General features: G+C 40.9%; 2 protein-coding genes across 5 annotated transcripts in view; one reads left to right on the forward strand and one right to left on the reverse strand.

Annotated features, from left to right (window-relative positions):
• Positions 1 to 19,054, forward strand: part of CENPP (centromere protein P) — a 484,341-nt gene that overhangs the window by 228,207 nt on the left and 237,080 nt on the right. The window lies entirely within an intron of this gene.
• Positions 1 to 19,054, reverse strand: part of ASPN (asporin) — an 89,056-nt gene that overhangs the window by 42,142 nt on the left and 27,860 nt on the right. For both annotated transcript variants that reach the window (XM_019505120.1, XM_019505119.1), the window contains exons 3-5: positions 12,900 to 13,012; positions 6,456 to 6,669; positions 2,038 to 2,148 (exon numbers count right to left, since the gene is read on the reverse strand). In XM_019505120.1, the coding sequence (XP_019360665.1) occupies positions 2,038 to 2,148; positions 6,456 to 6,669; positions 12,900 to 13,012 (438 nt within the window). The remainder of the gene's footprint in view (positions 1 to 2,037; positions 2,149 to 6,455; positions 6,670 to 12,899; positions 13,013 to 19,054) is intronic.

The raw sequence follows: 19,054 nt of genomic DNA on the forward strand, positions 1-19,054 counted from the left end.
ATGGCTTTGTTGATATACCAACAGCAGTGAGATGGGGGGCAGGCACAGGCAAGGGTGGGTGGGGACAAGCACAGGCCTGGATGGGCAGCTGGCAGTGGGGCACATGGTGGAGGCATAGACACAGGTGTAAGAGGCCAGGCAGGTAAAGCAAAAGGCAGAGGTCCCCCTTCCTCCCACTGCTGCTTTTCCCACCACCTCAGTCGGGGAATTTAAGACAATCTTCATAGTTTTATAGTTGTTAGGGGCTGGGAGGATTTGATACATGGGCAATTATAACAAACTATAATTTTCTATTGTGGCAGGGAATGAGGGATAGAACCCTGAAACCTAGCCCTGAAAGCAAGCCGACACACCAGAATGCTATGGGAACTAACAGGCTGGAGGGAGGAGGTAACCAAGAGGCCAGCTGTGATGAGGAGGGATACCTGGGAAGAGTAATTAGCAGCCCCACTCTGGCTGACACAGTCAGACACACAAACCCAAAGAAGGGAAGGAAAAGGGCTCTGGAGACCAGAAGGAATGACTATTAGGAAGCAAGCGTACCTGCTGGGGAGATGGAACAGCTAGGATTGTAGCAGGAAGAGACTTAAGGAGTTACCCTGAAGCCGGTAGATGGGGGAAGAATTAAAGCTTTAAAGAGATGGAGACTAAAATCTGAGTACAAGAGACAGAACATCATAGTTACCCTAGTGCAGGGGAATGTATTTGCCTTTGTGAAAGCCAAGATGACCTGACTTCGTTTAGTTAACCCGGAGGACCGGGGGAACTAGAAAAGGAGTGAAGCAAAAGTTCCCACAAGTGCCAGAACAGACTCAGATACAGAGAGAAAGCAACAGAACATGGGGCTCTGTAAGGGGCTCGAGCAAGCTCAGTGAGCAATGAAGGCAGAGTGAGCCCAGAGAAGTGCAGGGCGGCGCAGCAGTCCTGCAGACAGAGGCAAAAAGGTGAGAGACAGTGGAGTAGAGAGGCCTAAGATCTCTGGACTGGGTGACAAGAGAATTGAAATTGAGAGACTGCAGAGTACATTAACATCATCGTGAGCTGTAAGCAGCCTCCATTCTTAAATAACACCTAAGGAAATATATTACGTGGTAGGCACTAGAAAGGAGGTGAACTTTGGGCAAGATGAGCTTCAGAGTGGGAAGAGAGCACAGAGCGGTGCCCATCCCGTGACATCCATATATAGAATTTAAATACTGGGGAGAGGGGGGTGTCTTAAATTTGAAGTCATCTTGGATTTGGGTAAATACAATTGGGTAAATACCATATATTAAATCTGCCTATATTTAAGCTACCTCATCAAAACAATGAGTTACTTTGATATTGACTGTATATTGAGTGCCAAAGCAGTTTTAGTTCTGTTGTACAGCACTTTGGAGCTACAAAGCTGGTACAGATTGTAAGACAAAAAATGAAAGTTGTAAAACTGACATATGCCACTTGAAGAGTGTAAAGGAGTCAGGAATACTGTGTTTGTTGTGGCCTTTCATAATTCTCTGGTGTTCTGAGATCTGCTTGCTTCTTAAGCATTTAGGAAAGGCTTCCTGAGGACATTTGATAGAAAGGGTTGCAGTTTGTTTGTAGTTTTAGCCAGGTTGGTTCTCTGAGCTAGAGTGCACGACCTCTTACTGTCAGTTCTTCAGCTTCTATTAATTTGTTTTTGGTTCTTGATGTAAAGGAAGCTGGTATGCATCATTTAGGTAGGATTGGACAGTGAGAGTACTGATTCTTTCTGGATACCAAGAGAGGAGAGTATGGTGAAACAAGGTGATAAGAGGGAATATGGGAGCAGGAGCTAGGAGGGACACAAGAATGTTTCTGAGGGAGTGGAGAAAAAGGAACAAAATCTCAGGAAATGAACAAAATCTCGGAAATGAAAAAAAATGATCCTGAATGTAACATAAGTCTTGCTATAGAAATTTACAGAAAATTATAGACGTTATTTAAATGGTTGGTATTGTTGATATGTGTTACATTCATACACCTGAAAGACTGAGAAAGTAATTTGTGGTCCTTATTAGATAATATACCCCATACCTTTAGGAACTGAGGTTAATTTAGCTTCTGCAATTCTTATGTGATAGACTGTCACTCCTTCAAAAGCTCCTGGCTCTATTCCAGCATTGTCCAGAGGATTTGCACTCATTTCTGTAAAAGAAATGATATTATAATTGCTACATATTTTATACCAGGAGTCCCCTGTGATTCAGTAATAGAATCCTTGTCTACCACACAGGAGACCTGGGTTAGATTCCCAGACACTTATACAATTACAACCATGGAGGCACCAAACATCTGGACTCAGTCTGGTGTTTGGATTCTGTCTTGGTGACCTAAAGGGAGGGTGGAAGGTCTGGGCAGCCTCCACTCCTCCAAAAATTCCTGCCCAAGCATATGCATTGAAGGTCTAGGTGGACCTTATGTGTACACCATGATCCAGGAGGCTTGACGGTTGCCACTGAACATTTTACAGCATTTCTAGTTGTCTGTTTACATAGCATTTATTAATTTATAACTGCTTTCCTCTGTAATCTTTAAATAACCTAACCAGTCATAATAAAAAAAATTAGCGTAGACTACATGATTAAAGAAAAATACCTTCAGACTTTAACTCAGGGGAAATAGTTCTGGTATTGCAAAATGTCTGCGTATTGCTCATTAAATGTCAAGTCCACATTCAACTGAACTCTAAACTGCAACAGTGGCTGGAGATCCACGGAATGCTCTGACTGGGCACGTCTACACGTGAATATGAATGCGAGGCAATAAACTGTGGCGAGCTTGTTATATGGAGTTTATTCCTCCTGGTTGCAGCGTTTACATATGCACCAGGGACGGCAGCATGTTGAACTAGGGTGGTGCAGCCCCAGCTGGCAGGGGGTCAGTCAGCCAGCCCAGGACTGCTCTGACTCAGCTCAACATGCTGCAGAGGGGCTGATGGGGGCATGAGGGTGTTTCAGTGTGGGGCTAGCTGGCAGGCAGTCCCCACACTGAAACATCCTCATGCTCCAGCCAGCTCCATCATTGTCTAGACCAGTGGTCTCCAAAGTGGGGTGCGCAAGACGATCCATTGGGGTACAGGAAGAAAATATTAGAACTTCTATTTATATGTATATTTATATAAATATACATATATTGGGGGTGTGTGCTCAAAAATGTTTTACTGATGGGGTGCACGATCAAAAAAGCTTGGAGACCACTGATTTAGATGTGTGTTGCATCAAAGTAAATAACTCTCCCTAAGGATAGTACTTGTATATGGCAGACTTTTTAGTTTACTTCAGCCTAATAGCTCTCTATATGTAGACTGGTCATGCTTTACTGCAGAGCTAATTAAGCAATTCTACATTAAGTGTGTCATGTAGATGCATCCAGTGTGATCATGGATTCCAAGTGGAATTTTTAGATGATTTCTGTTTTCAGGAACTGTCATAGATTGGCTAATGTAGCTGTTGGTTCTGTCTACTTGTCTTTATGGAGGGGCATGTGATGGATGTCTAACAGTTGTCTGAGTAAGGACTGCATGTTTTTTGCCTTGCAGAATTACAAAAACCTTCCCTACCTAACAACTACAAATTGGTAGATAGGGACTTAAATCAGGTAAGGGACATACTAGTCCCTTAATTGGTGATTTTATGTCAGATGTTCCACAGAAAGGATACCTCTGAACTATGTAGGGGAGATGTTATCAAAAGCTACATATGGAAAGCAAAATTTGACAGTAATTAAATTTAATATAATGTTTTTTGCACCTACTTACATTTACTTATTTAATAAATCAGAGTTTTGTTAGTTTTCCATTGCTTCATGGAATGAAATATCTGTCCTATGTGATCTCATACATTTACTAATAACCAGGGATCCTGGCTTTCTCTGTTTAAAATCCCATGTTCTCTGATAAAAACCCAAAATTCTCTGATTTAAACCCCCCCCCCAACAAAATCCATGTTTTTCTGCAATTAAAATGGGACACCTCTATATCTATATCAGTTGAACACAATGTATTATTGATATATTTACAATTTAAAAGCAATTTGGAAGCCTACCAGTGCCTCAATCATGATAATAAAATACATTCACATATATTTTGGCATTTGATTTTGGTTTTTTAATCATGGAAAATCAGAGTTCCCTGTGCCCCCTTCACGCACCAGGATGTGGGTTCAGCTGCAACTGTCACCCCTGCTTTGTGGCATTGAGCAACCTTGATCTGCTGATGCCGTGCCCTGCTCATACCATTGCCCCTCACTTTTAATCCACAATCCCTTATCCCCTCAGTCCTGCTGGTGTCCCTTGTTCCCAACCCACATGCCCCTGTTCTACAAACTGCTCATTAAATATCGAGTCTGGTACTCTGCCAGCCTGTAAATGGAAACCTGCTATTTCCCATGATTTTCTCCTTTAAAGGAGAAAATCTACATTTGGCCACATTTTTCTGTGGCAAATGGAAAACCTAGATTCCTACGGATCATCTTCTGCCACAAACCCTATCAGATCTTGGGGGATTTGTGGGGTGTCACATAGATTTTTTTGTGCTTGTTTCACTGATACAACTTACTGGAAAGCTGGTGTTACGTGGTATCCATTCATGTTGATTTTATCATTATATAAATTATGTTATGCTATCTGTATACGTCTTTATGATTTTGGTCCCAGTTTAATCAAAGGGACTGAGGAATACATAATTAAGGAAAAGAGAGTAGGTGTGACTGCTAAATATATCTTACTATTTTCATACTAGGGCATGGACAAATGCCACTCCCAGTCACAAAAAGAAAGGGCCACTGGTGGGATGAGCATACAAGTTATTGTCGTCTTGTAATGGGAAAAACAACTGCCTAATAGCATAGGCATCTGAGAGAAATGACCCATCAGTTAAAGAACTAGGAGGTGTCCCAGGGAGAGAAATTTCTGAGGATTTCTGAAATGCAGGAGGAATTTGGAAAGTGGAGGTGGGGGATTGGGAAGGAGGCTGTCTTGGAGATAGAGAGGGTCTCTGGTTTGTCTCAGGCTTGTAAGAATCTTTTTGTTTTGTCTTCAAACTTATGGTCAGGTTTTGGGGTTTTTTGTATAATTCTTTGCTCTTATATAATAAATCCTTTTATTGTTTGTCCCCTTAATGATTGCATCTCTGGGCAAATGATATTCCAGGCTACCCATTCGGTGGAAAGGGGAAACCCAACATTTCTTTCACAGCTCAAATCCATCTAGAGATGCCAGAAATTCCCCTGCTTCAGCTAGAACAGTGGTCACCAACTTGTCAATCGGGAAGCCCATAACAGTTGATTGGCTAGCCGCCCCCCCGCCCCCCAGACTGAGATCTACTGTCAGAGATTCCTTGATCAGGACTGGTGGGACGCATGTGGAGAGCAGCCGAGATGCAGTCCAGGAGTGGCGGGATGTATGAGTGGTGGGATGCATGTGGCTGTGCTGAGCCGGGGCTGGGCGATTGGGATGATCCCCCTCTGCATCCCCTGCGACCGGGGCTGGGGGCGCAAATTTCAGTGTGCAGCAGCAGCCTCCTTGCCCCACACACGCATCAGGAGGCACATGGCACATGCCTCCCGGGTGTCTGCTGAGATGCATGCAGCGGTGGGAGCCCCCCACTCCGGCACCGGGGCAAGCTGCCCAGGCTCTGACCCTTTCCTGGCCAGTGCCCCACTCACCCCTGTCCCAATCCTTCCCTCACTGTGGGAGCCTCAATCTTCCCCCCCACCTCCCATAGACTGGCCTGCTTGGGGGGCGGGGGGTGCAGTAGATCCTGGATTGCACTTTATTTAAAGAAATGATCTTCACCTTAAAAAGGTTGGAGACCACTGAGCTAGAAGGTTCAGTATAATGGCAGTGGGGCTGAGGCTTGTGGGGATAAGGAGTTATGTGACGGGAAACCTTGGCTGTTCCTTGGAACAAGCAGTGGGACAGTGGGGAGTTGGGGCTTTGGGGGTGTTCTGTGGACAAGTTTGACACATTCATAGAAAGTAAAAATTAAAAATGTTGTCATATGAAGAGCAAACTTTTTGAGCTTGCAGCTGAACCTAAGCTTTCTGCTTCACAAAGCCATTAATATTTTAAATCTGGAGACATCTCTTTCTGAACCCAGACCTTTATATTTGGGCAAATAGCAAATCTAGCTGGGCTAAGATACTGGTTAGGGGCTTTCTGTTTTATGTTGATCCTCTAGTTTCACTTTTAAGATGTTTTGTTCTTTGGTTAATTCTTCTGTTTTAGAAGTTATTCTGCCTTTTTACTGCAGGATGCCCTGGACCTTTGTTGGGAAGGGTGGGATGTCAGTCGAAATAAACAAATAAATATATAAAACTTTCATTTTGGAGTTCTGTAGTGGGAATAGTTGTGCTTTCTAGGTTATGGTTACTTGTACTTTTACCATAAGGCTTAATGCAGTACTAAAATAATATAGTGACATGTAGCTAGCTAAGCTTGTAAGACAGACTTACCCAAAACATGTAAAGACTTCATTCCTTTAAATGCTTCCTTGTGTATTTTTTTAACCTTGTTGGCATGAATTCTTAGCTCTGCTAAAGATTTTGGCAGGTTGTCTGGGATCTCAGTTAGCTGATTATGGGATAGATACAGTCGCCGCAGTTTTTTTGTTGATTGAAAGGCTTTGGGGTGGATCTTGGATATTTTGTTGTTGTTCAAAGCAAGTGCCTAAGAAGAATTTGAAAAGTAACATTAAAAAAACACAAAAATTTATTTTGTAATTTTATGATCATGCATTTTTAATTTAGGATACTTTAGTAATTACATATTTATTTGGAAAATATGAACTTAGTCCTAATAACTGAATGAATTACTATGTTAGTAAATGAATTTTGCTACTTGCTATAAAATGATTTTTTGTATTAAAAAATTCATATATTTTCTATATTTTGCTTAATCATAAAAACATAGGTCTGAATGAATGAAAGTGGTATTGGGACCACAAAATGTTCTTGATGGTGACAGGGAAACTAGTTTTGTAATTCTCTTGATTGTTAATGTTATTGTTATTTATACTTTTTTCATTATACCGATTTTTTTATTTTTTTTATTTTAGTGCTTACTTTCCTAAGTAACATGGCATGTTCAATGTTGCATTGTATGCTTTGCTTTTTTTTAATAAAGCAAACAATGTCTTAGTCACACTTTTGAAGATGTGAACCAGTTTAAGTACAGTTGGGGACTGCAAATAATGTGGAAAGAGTTGGATTAATTTTCTAGTTAGTGCCCAAGTGCATTTTGAGCTGGCAAACTGGCTCCATTTAGGTTTTCCAGTTGACGGTAGGAAGGGAAGAACATCTTTCCTTGTGTGTGTGTGTGTGTGTGTGTGTGTGTATATAAAATCAATATATCAGTATCATACAATTACATTTCTGAAACTGAACTGGTATATTTTAATTAAGTTGAATTGCAAATTAACATTATGTTAAGATGTTAACACTACTGTTAAGATGCAGTAAGTATACTTTATGGATGCTGAGAAATGTGGGTGATAGTTCTGTGAAAAATCAATAAAAGTAGGAGCAGGGTAGCATTCTTAAGAATTTAAGGGTTAAATCGTGTACTATTGCAAGTCCTCCACTTATGTTTAAATCAATTATTGTAAAAGTTAGTGATTTTCCAGTATGTAGAATAAAACTTGGAAATTATCATAAGGAAAATACTTCTTTCCTGCTGTATTAATTTAAAGTACTTTTTAAAGCTTCTAATCACTTATATCTCAATAGTGATATTAGAGAGGAGGTTAATATAATTGTAAGGTGTTGACTAACATTATTTTTAATGATTTCTAAGAGTCGTGACTTTGGAAACATTTGAAAATGGTAATGTTTCAGCTGGGGAACATGCTTAGAACCCCTCAAAGCCCCTTAACGCTACAGGAAGTGGAAGATATTTCTCAATAGAGCAGAGAGGTCAGCAGTGGTGTGGTGAGGGTCTGTGGATAGAAGGGGTTCCCTGCAGCCCATATTCCAGCTCTGCAGTCCCCATCTCTTGAACTTCTCCACCCTCCCCGCCCCCCCTTGCTGAAATCGGGAGGTAGAGTGGTTTGGGTGTGGGGCAAGGTATACAGGGATAAGTAAGGGTCTGGAGGAGTAGTTGTGGGGGATGGGGATGTGGACACCCAGCCCCTGAGCCACTAGACCCCTGAGCACTGGATTCACAGGATTGTCTGCCAGACTGTCAACACAACTCTTCTTCCTACTGCCTCCCTTCATGGAAGAGCATTGTGGGATTCTGGAGGACCTATGTGTTCCCTAGTTCTGTACATACATAACAAGAAGTGAAACACTTCAAAGTATTACTTCATTTCAAGAGGTATTATATTGGAGTGCTTCAGCTGCTGCGTAATATTACAAATAGTATGTACATTTTACAGCTGGCCCTTTGAAATGTTTAAAAGGCATTTTAAATGTTTCTGTCATTCCTTTTGGTTTGCAACCTTACAGTTTACTTAAAAGAAATATGTTGGGCATAAGAACAAAAAATTTCATTTATCTTATTTACCATCATCTTCAGCCAAAATAGGCTTGAATTTTTTTCTGTAGATTTAAACACGACAGTCTTCCTCTGACTAGTCTTTTACACTTCAGGTGTGAATAGACTTCACCATTACAGTGGTTCAGACACCTTTAAAGTACTTCAAAGGGTGAGACGTACAAATCTACCTGCACTTTGAGACGCTAAAAGCAGCTGAAAGGTATCAAAAAAGAGCCTATTTGTGTGAGGTACTATTTTGTTGCATTTCACTGCTCCTTATGCATGTCCACTGTAGGAAGTGTGGTGGAGGACTCCTCGGCCCTTCAGCATTACACAGTGCTCTATGCTCCCACCCCACACACCTACACAGGGGGAGGGAGGGAGAGCAGAGCACACTGTGAGCACTCTCCCCAACAGAGCCTGATGGAGCCCTGCACCCCCACTTCCCCTCCCCACTGTAGCTGGACCTGGGTAGTCCTCTCACTGCTGTTGGAACTTGAGCTGATGCCAGATCTGGACCTGGAGCAAGGTAAGCCACCATGCCCCCATGGCTGCTGCTGAGCTACCTTTTTCCCACACAAGTGGCATGTTGCCAAGTAGTACCCAGGTCCCTGCCATAACCCCTAGGCCCCTGCACTGCCAAAATCACACCCCTGCATCCCTCCATTACCAAAGCTGGGGACAAAGTTCTGGCTCTCCAGCCCCCAGTTCTCTTCATACCTCTCCGGTTCAGGGATGGGAGTGCGGGTTCCAGTATCCTGGTTCTGACAGGGGAATGGTACTTGAGTAGAGCACAGGTGAGCAGCAGGAGAGCTCTGATATTGTCTCTGCTCCCTGCACCTTGCGGGAAGACAGGGGAGGGAGGAATTAAGAGCAGTGTTTTTGTAGTGCTCCAGCTAGGGTGTACCAGGGGCTGTATGTGTGTCCAGAAGCTAATAAAACTACTTTTTTTAACGTTTCCAACCCTGTCATACTTAGGACCATTTCATATGTTACAACATCTCTCTCTGCCCTTGGTTTCTCTGCTCTTGCAGAAATCCTTGCTTTATTAGCTGAGGACATGCCATGAAACAAAATGTGATTAGTAAATCATATGCTAGCTGAGATTATTTTTTTGCATTGGATCATACTTGAATAGTCTAGACAGAGAAATGAATACATTTGTACCTTTCCATTGCCTCGGAGCCTGTTCACAAATAGTTGTTAATATTATTGTCTGCTCATAGTACTTGTGAGAAATAAAACCTGATCTTTTTCCACCAAAATAAAGACAGCAATTGAAGTAATTCATAGGAAAATCTAAATGCCATTGGGCTGCATTACATGGCTTTATTTTTTTTTTTAATAGTGCCCTGACAAATTGCTTCAAGGAAGCAGACTTTGTTCAGTTAGACCTTGCCAAATAATCATAAATTAACTGCTCTGAAAAATTGAAACGAACTTTATCGTGAGTTTTCATCAGTATACATTTCGGTATCAACTGTCATTGGCTTTTCATTTCTTTCTGTTCTCTATAACTTGTGGTTATAATAAGTTAGAAATTACATATAAAGAAAACAGAATAATGAATGAGTTTCTCCTTAATTTTACTGTTAAAGATAAGGTTAATTATCTATATTTCTCTGTAGATACAAAAGCAGCATTTTATACACAAAGGCAATTACAGACATTCATTTTCTGCTGGGAGAAATTGCCATTCTCTTGGTAGAAACCACAAGTGTACAGACACCAGCTTTTTTCCCAGAGCAGAATTGGCCCTTCTTGGAAAAAAGAAGCCCAGCTATTAACTAAAAATGGCCCAGGTAGAAATAATTTCCAGGAGAGTTTCTTCTAGGAGAATGAACATCTCCACACTTTGTCATGGCTTAATTCGTCATGGGAACCAGGAGCAATGAAGCTATGGGGAAAGGCTCCTTTTCTTTCCAGAAACCAAGGTTACCATGGTTTGGAGAGGGTACAGGGAGGGGGGCAGGTCCCCACAATCCCTGAACTAAGGAAGCAGCAGGGCTTTGTCCCATCTCTTCCTCTACTCAACTTCTAGGCATCAGGAGTCAAGTGCAGAGCGTAGTGCCCCCTCCCTGCTTCTCACTCCCTACCGTAAGAAGGCAGCGAGGAGCTTTGTCCTAACAGTTCTAGTCCCCCCAGGAACAGAAGAACTGGAGCAACTCATGCTTTCCCCAGACCAGGATCACCCTGGTCTTGGAAAGGTGCAAAGAGCATGGAAGAGCTGTTGCAGACTGAACATCTGCACTTCTCCTTCTCCTGAAATTATTTCTACCAATGGGAACTTACCACCAATAGAACTGAATTTTTATACATGCCTAAATTTTGTAAACTGAGACTGTAGAACATCTGTTTTCTTTACTGTAGATGAATCTGTAACAGCTAAAAGGTTCATGAATAGATTCCTTAAAAAATCATTTAGATCTGCCAAACTTTAATTTGTTGTTCAGTAACCAAGTGCAACTGGAAAGATTATAACTGTGCAAAAGACAGGATGTTTTCCATTACAAATGAACCAGAGTCCTTTTTTAAAAAAAAAGACTATGTTGGTTATTTAACTTTGATTTGAGAATTTGGCACTTTTACAAATGATTTGTTATCCATTTTATTCAAAGACACTATATAGCACATAATGGTTCCTCTTAAAGCAGGGTTAGGCAAAATACGGTGTGTGGGCCAGATCCAGCCTGTCAAGGGATTTTGGCCAGAAGTGGGTCCCCTGGGCCAAGCGCAGGAGGCAGCCCGAGCTGTGGTGTTTGCAGCTGGTCCCACTGCTTCTGGGTTGGTGTGACAGCCAGGCTCTTTGCCCAGCTGCTGCTGTCACTCTGCTCCACACCCACCACTGCTATCTCATTTGCCTTGGCCAAGCGTGTGCTGCCTGCGGGAGTCCCAAACAGTCTCCACGGAGACCTGGCACATCCAGTGGTGGGTGCAGTGCAGATGGGTTGGGGCTAGATGGGACCAATTGCTTCCTCCCCCTGCCAAGTCAGGCTGGGTCAACACCCCCTCACCTCGCAACAGCTCACCCAGACTTCTTAAGTGGCCCTCAAGTCCAAATAATTGCCCACCCTTGTCTGAGAATTTTGATCTTTGCTTTTGTTTAGTTTTTTTTATTTCTTTACAGTAGCTACAACTGACTGTTCAGTGAGATTTTACATACTTAATAAAGATACTGTAGAAGAGCAGGATTATCTTCCACAGCCAACTCTCTGAATATAGTGCATTCTGTTAATATTGTTTTTTCATTCTAAACTCTTCCTTTAATTGCCTGTCTTGTCTACATACTAGAGTAAAAGACTGTTAAGAGAATCCAAATGCACTAGAACAGGGGCATGCAATTATTTTGGGCAGAGGGCCACTTACTGAGTTTTGGCAAGCCATTGAGGGCCGCATGATAGGCAGCCCAGGGCAGATAAATATTAATTTTCTAAATATTTTAGGGGCCCCGCAGGCTAGATAGAATGGCCTGGTGGGCCACATCCAGCCCCTGGGCCGCATTTTGCCCACCCCTGCACTAGAAGATGTGTAAGAAGCTAGGAAAATACTTGTAATTTTAAGTGGTGTTATAATAACTGCTTTGTATTACAGATGCTACTTAGAACTTGTGTTATAGCTTGTGCAGAATCTGCTATACCTGGGTAGCATGCCCCAGGGTGTCATAGTTACCTGCTCCTCCTAGCTGACTGGACCCACAAAGTCCCATCCTAGTGAAGTTTGGACAAAATATTCTGTGGAGATGGGACTACAGTAATAATACGTTAAGGAAATATTTTCCTCCCTTTCCTCACCCCACAGCAGATTTGTATCATACTGCCATTCCGGTCATTGAAGTCACCCCTTCTTTGCTTGCATTACTGGAAGGGATTATTCAGTTGTCTTGTAACACTGATATGTTTAATTTTAACTCAGTACTTCTTTATTATAATTCTATCATTTTAATGTTAACATTGATATTCAAAATTAAAACCATAGATAGAATTTTCAGTTGAATTCAATGTTGGCATAATTCTGTTTCTGTATAATGTCCATGGGATTTTACCATTTATTTCAGTGGGAAAATGATTAGGCTAATGTGTGTTTTTTGGAAAGTACCTAGAAAAATTGCATTGTATTATAATGTGAGATTTAGTTTATGGCTGCTAATCACATTTTTTTTTTTTATTTGGGAACAGGGAGGATGTTAGGAAATTTGCTTTATGGTCATTTAAAGTTCAGAGAAGTTTCTTTTTAAGTGCTTAAAAGCTTAAGTGCATCTTTAGTCTTCCCTAGCAAAGAAGTATGCAACACAATATCTGGATGCTGTAAGGAGCAACATAGCCCTCCCAGCTCAAGGTGAAGTGTAGCAAATTACATTTAGTTTTATTATTTTCAGTTACCTACATATTTTCAGTTACCCGAATCAAAAGTAAAAAGCTTACATAAAGTGAGGTGAGTCCTTTGAGATCATTCTCTTTGACTTCTTTAATTTTGTTATTTTGTAGGTCTATCATGCGAGTATCAAGTGGAATATTGCTTGGTATTGAGGTCAGACCTGTTTAGTATGAGAAAATCAAAAACATATACATTTTATATATCTGAGAACAACCTTACATGTCAAACAGAAAAATACATTTAGAATGTAAGTGTAGCATTTTTGGACCATAGGACTCCAGTGGTAAGGATAAGAAGAAATCACAGCAGCCCTACGATAGTTCTGTGAATGTAATATTTGTTTATGGAGTGGGTAATTAAATGAGGAAGAGATGTTTGTATGGATAGTCTGAGCATGGGCCATCCCTCCTGGATTTCCATGAGGGGAAGATTCCCAGCCTACGCAGTATCTGAGATGCAGGTGCTAATGCTAATGTTCTGTCACATATTATGTCATAATTAATTATTTTAGATATAAAATCTGTGTTTCTGGTCCTTTTCAATTAAATAAATCAGTTTTGCAACCTGTAACAGGGTATCCAATAACCACAACAACACTTGTAACAGATTGCAAAAACAATTCATTACCCTAATGAGAAAATATATTTAAAATAGGATTCTACTTTCACTTTTCAGTTACTTATTGAAATGCTACTATTTTTTCACATTTTATGGACTGATTGCAAATTTGTAGGTTTGAGAGTTGAAAGTGATGCTTACTAATGAAAGATATTCCAATTCAGTTGTTTATAGTTATTAAACATTTTGTCTAATGTAGTTAAGACCTCAAAATAAAAGGATGGCACCTTCTACTTAATCTTTAAGTAATGTACATGCCATCTGATTCTTTGCAGAATTCCTATAGATATTAAGAATTCTTGTGAGTGATAGATTTTATTGGACCAACTGATAGACATAGGCAAGGTTTTGGGTATCATTCTGTCCTTTCTCAGACCTGTAGGAGAGAAGAAGACACAGCAGAGCTAAATAGCAGATATTAGTGTTGTTGTTGGTTACTTTTGGTTATTATTGTTACTAGTTGTGTTAATACATTTTTAGGAAGAAATTTGCTTTCTTCTATTTATTTTGAATATGTGAGAAGCTCTAGATATTACCTTTTTAGTTTTTGTATTACTCTTTGTATCCAAAACAATTTTAGCTTTTTACTCATTGTATTATAAAGTATATCGAAGTGATGAATTTAATGCAGCCAAAATTATATTAAAATGATACAAAAGTAAATCATTAGAATAAGTTTCCTATTAAATGGATATCCCTGTTAATCAAAGAAAGTATCATTCATATTTGTTTTTGTTAAGCATGGTTACATTTCTTTACATAGACAGCAAGACCTTCAAGGTGCACAGGCAAATGTATCTTAAACCTTTGCATACTATACTGGGTAGAGAGGAGATTTTATTTCTGGAGACCTTAAGATAATGAAATTTTCTATACTAAAGACGTTCCAAATATTAGTTAAACCTTTTTTAAAAAAATCAAGAGTAAATTCCTCAATTTAGTAGAGTCTCTGAATTTTGGTGTTGTGTATTACACTAAAAATAAATTATTTTGGCTTTAATACTTGTGCAAATGTTGTTCTAAGTTTGAACTTTATAAAATTTTATAAAAACTGTAACAGTTGGGTCACAGTTTGTGAATAGGATGTTGCAGTAATCGAAAGGGGAGATGAGCACCTGGAACTGTTTTAGCTGTATGGATTTGATAAGAAATACTGACCTTATAACTGTTAGAATCAGTAGGATTTTGATGTATGTTGAGTGTTAGGTTCTAGACACAGTTATTGATCAAAGATGACAAGGGAAAGAGTCTAGGAGGTATTAAAATATAGTATTTCAAATGAGAGTTGTATATAGCACTTTCAATGACCTTAGCAAGTGAAAAAGTCTAAAGAGATGGGACAGTAGCTGGAGAGGCAAATGGGAACAAGAAAAGGTGTTTTAATTAGCACACATCTGAGGTGTTTTATAGCACACATCTGAGCAGGCTCAATTAATTGGGCCTTCTGGAACTTGCTAATTGGTGTGCTCCAGCAGCCTCTGTGTCACATGTATTCAGCTTCCTTGCCCTTCAAAATGGCAGCAGAGGTGCTTTAACTAAAGCTCGTGGAACAGACACTGAATCAGGACGCTGAATCTATATGACTCTGTGAGCACTTTTATTAGAATGGGTCTTGGAGCCACTCTAGTTAAAGCACCCCTCCCTTCACCCCACAGAACATGTAAAGATGCCCTCAGAGACTAAACCATGTTTGTACTGTGGAAAGAGAAATCCAAAGAGCCAGAGGCTAAGGAAAAAGAATTTGGAGCGAGTGAAATCATGAGAGAGAGTAATAGGTGGTTGCAAGGCAAATGGAGGAGTTAGAAGGTGAGAGAAGATGTGAAACTTTGCCTTCATAACAAGGAAGAAGAAGAGAATTGTAAGAGTGGAAGAAGTAAGGGGAAGCAAAAATGTATGGGGTTAGAAAATATGCATTGAATTTTATCAGTTTTTTTTCCTCATATATAATGAGAGAATTGGAAGCAGCTGTTAGTATAGGGCTGGGAGAGTTAAACAAAGTCACTTGTGTTTGAGGACATGGAATAGAATTAGGTTGGAGATGTAGAGTTTTTAAATCATTAAGATGGCAGAAATGAAGGAGAAAAAAATAGATTTATAGTGGAAAACATCAGTCTTGTAAGGTTCTAGCTAGAGAGGCTGTGGGGCACAAGGAGGAGCAGAAAAGTTATATACTGAAGAGGAGCCAGGCTTGGGGTTGGCAAGTCAGGCTTTACTATGGGAGAAGGAGGAAGGGCAAAGTATAGAGAGCATTTCTCTAGTAACTCAAATATAAGGCAACTGAATGTAAGATGACCGGACAATCCTTAGATTCTATATATGGAAAATGTATACATTTGTTAAAAGTGTCCAGGTATGCAATCTAATTATTGCAAGTTTGCCTTGAGTTTGTCCCCTGCAGGGAAAATACAGCAGCTGCAGCAGGGGAAATAAATCTGGTGTGTCAGGTAGCCCCCACCCCCAGCCCCGCAACTTCTTTTCCCAGCAGCCTCTTTCCCCCTCCCCTTTTCTTACTGTCAGACCCTACTCATCCTGAACAGATGCAAGTGAGTGGCAAATTTGAAAACATCTTAAAATAAACATTGTATGGTTATTTGCCTATAGGTAAATTATTATAGGTACCCATAGACTTAGTTCATCCAGAATTGATGCAGGTTACCTATTTTGAAACTGCAGCAGGTTTTAGCACAGGTGCTCCATAAGCACACTTTTAAGCAACACTATTGTATCTACTTATATATAGTACAAACTATGCATGATATTAGTCTAAAGCCAAAAAGCTCATGATTTACCATATGGTTCATTGGGCTGGGCCCCAGCAGAGTCAACACTGTCAGCACTCATAGAAGACAATATTAGCCTGATTTTGAGGTAGCTGTTGAACAGGCCTAACATACTCTGAGCATGGAAGCTGAAGTCATCAAGAGTGAGATTTGAAGTTGTGGGAAATGGGAGGAGAGGGGAAGTGATAAAGCCAGGAGCCAGGGTCTGAGAGGGAGGCTGTTTTGGTGGCTGGTAGATAACAGCAACATGAAAGGAGAGAGGAGAGAAAGAGTTGAATGCAGTAGTCTTCAAAAGAGGAAAAACAGTGGGAAGGGGAAGAGATTTGGGTATTGAAAATGACAGGTGCAGGAGAATTGAAAAAAACTTGTGCCTACACTGATCTGGTTCAGGGCAAAGAGTAAGAATGACTAACTGCAGAAGCATTAGTAGATGAAAAGTTATATATCTCTGGTAGAGCCAGATGCTGAAGGGAGTAAGATATGCAGAGGTCATAAATGGCTGTGATCATTTTAATAGGATACATCCATATGGATATGGAGTAGACCTTCTAGAGATGAGGAGAGAAGATGAAAGAAGAAACGTATGAGCAAATTTTTAGAAATGGTAGTTGGAGGAATTAGCAAAGATGCATGTTAAAAATGAAGAGGACCAGGTGGAGTAAGAGACAAGGTTAGAATAAATGTCATTAGAGCAGAATTAGGACAATATGAATGAGACCTATGAAAAGGGGAAGGGGAGCAGCCAGTTAGTGAGTATTTAGAAGGGGTAGGGGTACCAAAGAAAGAGAAATAGAGCCAGCAGTGGAAAGGAAGGTCAAAGTATAAAGGGAGAAACTTTCTCTTTAAGAAAGTTATATTGAGGTAAGATTGAAAGAAGACGGAGGATAGAGCTGCGTTAGTCTGAAGTCAGAGTAGATTTGCACTTTATAGATTAACTCCGGTGTGTGAAACATATGGCCTACAGGCTGAATCTGGCCCCTGGAGCCCCATTTTGCAGCCCCCTGTGTTGCCCCCACTCTGAGTTGACCCAAACTGTTTCCGCAGGCAGGGCCTGAGAACTGTGCTTCAGCCAGTGCTCATTCCAGCCACCCTGGGAACTACACTGCACATGGAGCCTGCTCCAGGGTCTCCAGGACATGCCCTGCATGTGGCTCTGCTCCCATCAGTCTGGGGCCTGTGCTGCACACGGTGCCCGCATGTGCCACATGTAATACCGGTCTTAGACTGACTGGAGCAGGGGCTGCATGTGGTACAGTTCTGGACCAGCTACTGGGGCCACTGCGTGCAGTGTGCTGTGCAGCACAGCACTCACTGTAGCTCAATGGTCTTCAACCTTTTTAAGTAGGAGGTCACCTTTGGCATTTAAAAGCAACCCAAGATCTCCTATATGCTGGCATGCCTCCACCCCCGCAGCAAGTAAGTCTGTGGGCAGGGAAGGGCAGATTGAGGCAGAGGGAGTAAAAATTTATTTGGGGGCGCATCCCACCCAACCAGGGCTCTGCTCAACTTACCCCTACTCCTGTCTGTCACTGTGGGGGCCTTGATCTAGCCCCGCCCCTTCCCTCCCCCACAGACTGCCCTGTTGGGCTGGGGCATGCATGTGCATGCACGCAGGCACTCACCTCCCCACCCCAGCCTTGGATCAACTCCAAGAGGCTCTGAGATCTACCGCAAGGTACTCCAGGATTTATGCTACACACAGCATCAATTCCGGCCACACCAGGGTCCTCAGCACCTGCCGCTTCAGGACTTGCACTGCATACGGCAAAAATCCCAGAATGGCGACTGCAGGCACTACATCCAGTATGGGGGTGGGGAGGAAGTCTGGGGTCCTTACGCCCACTGGTCCAGTCTGGCTCATGGCCCAGTCCTGGTCATTCATCTGCCCCACAGAACCAGATAAGATTGACATCCCTCAATTAATTAAATCAAAGATTATAGCATAAGCATTCATGTGCCCTACCTCGCTTCAAAGATCACAGTATGTGATGAAGTGACTACAAGCTCACTAAAGCTAATATTATATAGTAATGCTCTGATTTAGTTAGTCTATAAGGTACAAAATTGAAACAAGCCATTGACCTTGAATTATTATATATATAAAGCTCTAACAAATACTTACTTAGACAGGAACTATGTTCATTTTACAGATTCTAATCCTTATGAACTGTATTATATAACCCTTAATTAATTTATTTACACAAATAAATAAAAGACAGTGTCATTAACTTATTTTCCTTTGGTCAAAATGGGATCATTATGAATATTCATCTATATTAGTCTCCCCTTAACCAGCTAGTATCCCTTCCATGCTCTTGCAGTGCACTTTCCTTGTGATTGATTTTTGTAGTCTCTTTGTCCCACGTTTTCCTTGTAATTTCCTTGTGATTGATTTTTTTTGTAGCCTCCTTGTCCCGTGTTTTCCTTTCCTCTTGTTATTTGATCCACCACTCTGTGAAATACTTTTGCATATAGCTTTTCTTTGAGAGAGGGGAGTGTACAAGACACTGCATATTTCTATCCCTGCATACTTTGGTATATCTCTTATTTGAAGTAAAGGGAGTATCAGAATATAGAACCTGCCTCTCTGAAGTTGTATGAACATAAGATTATTTTATGAAGATTGTTCTCTTATTCTGTGGAAGTGTATATAAGTTATGTCTCGTCATTTCAATAGTCCTGTTTACAGATGAGAAAACATTTATTTGTGTAAATAAATATATTGATTTACCACTGCCTTTGTGTAGGTTGAATTCCTCACCAACCAAAGCTAAAAAAAAAATACAAGTAAACTTCAACAACAA

Source organism: Gavialis gangeticus, unplaced genomic scaffold, assembly GCF_001723915.1.
Source record: "Gavialis gangeticus isolate Ggan-Ray unplaced genomic scaffold, GavGan_comp1, whole genome shotgun sequence".
Lineage (NCBI taxonomy): Eukaryota > Metazoa > Chordata > Crocodylia > Gavialidae > Gavialis > Gavialis gangeticus.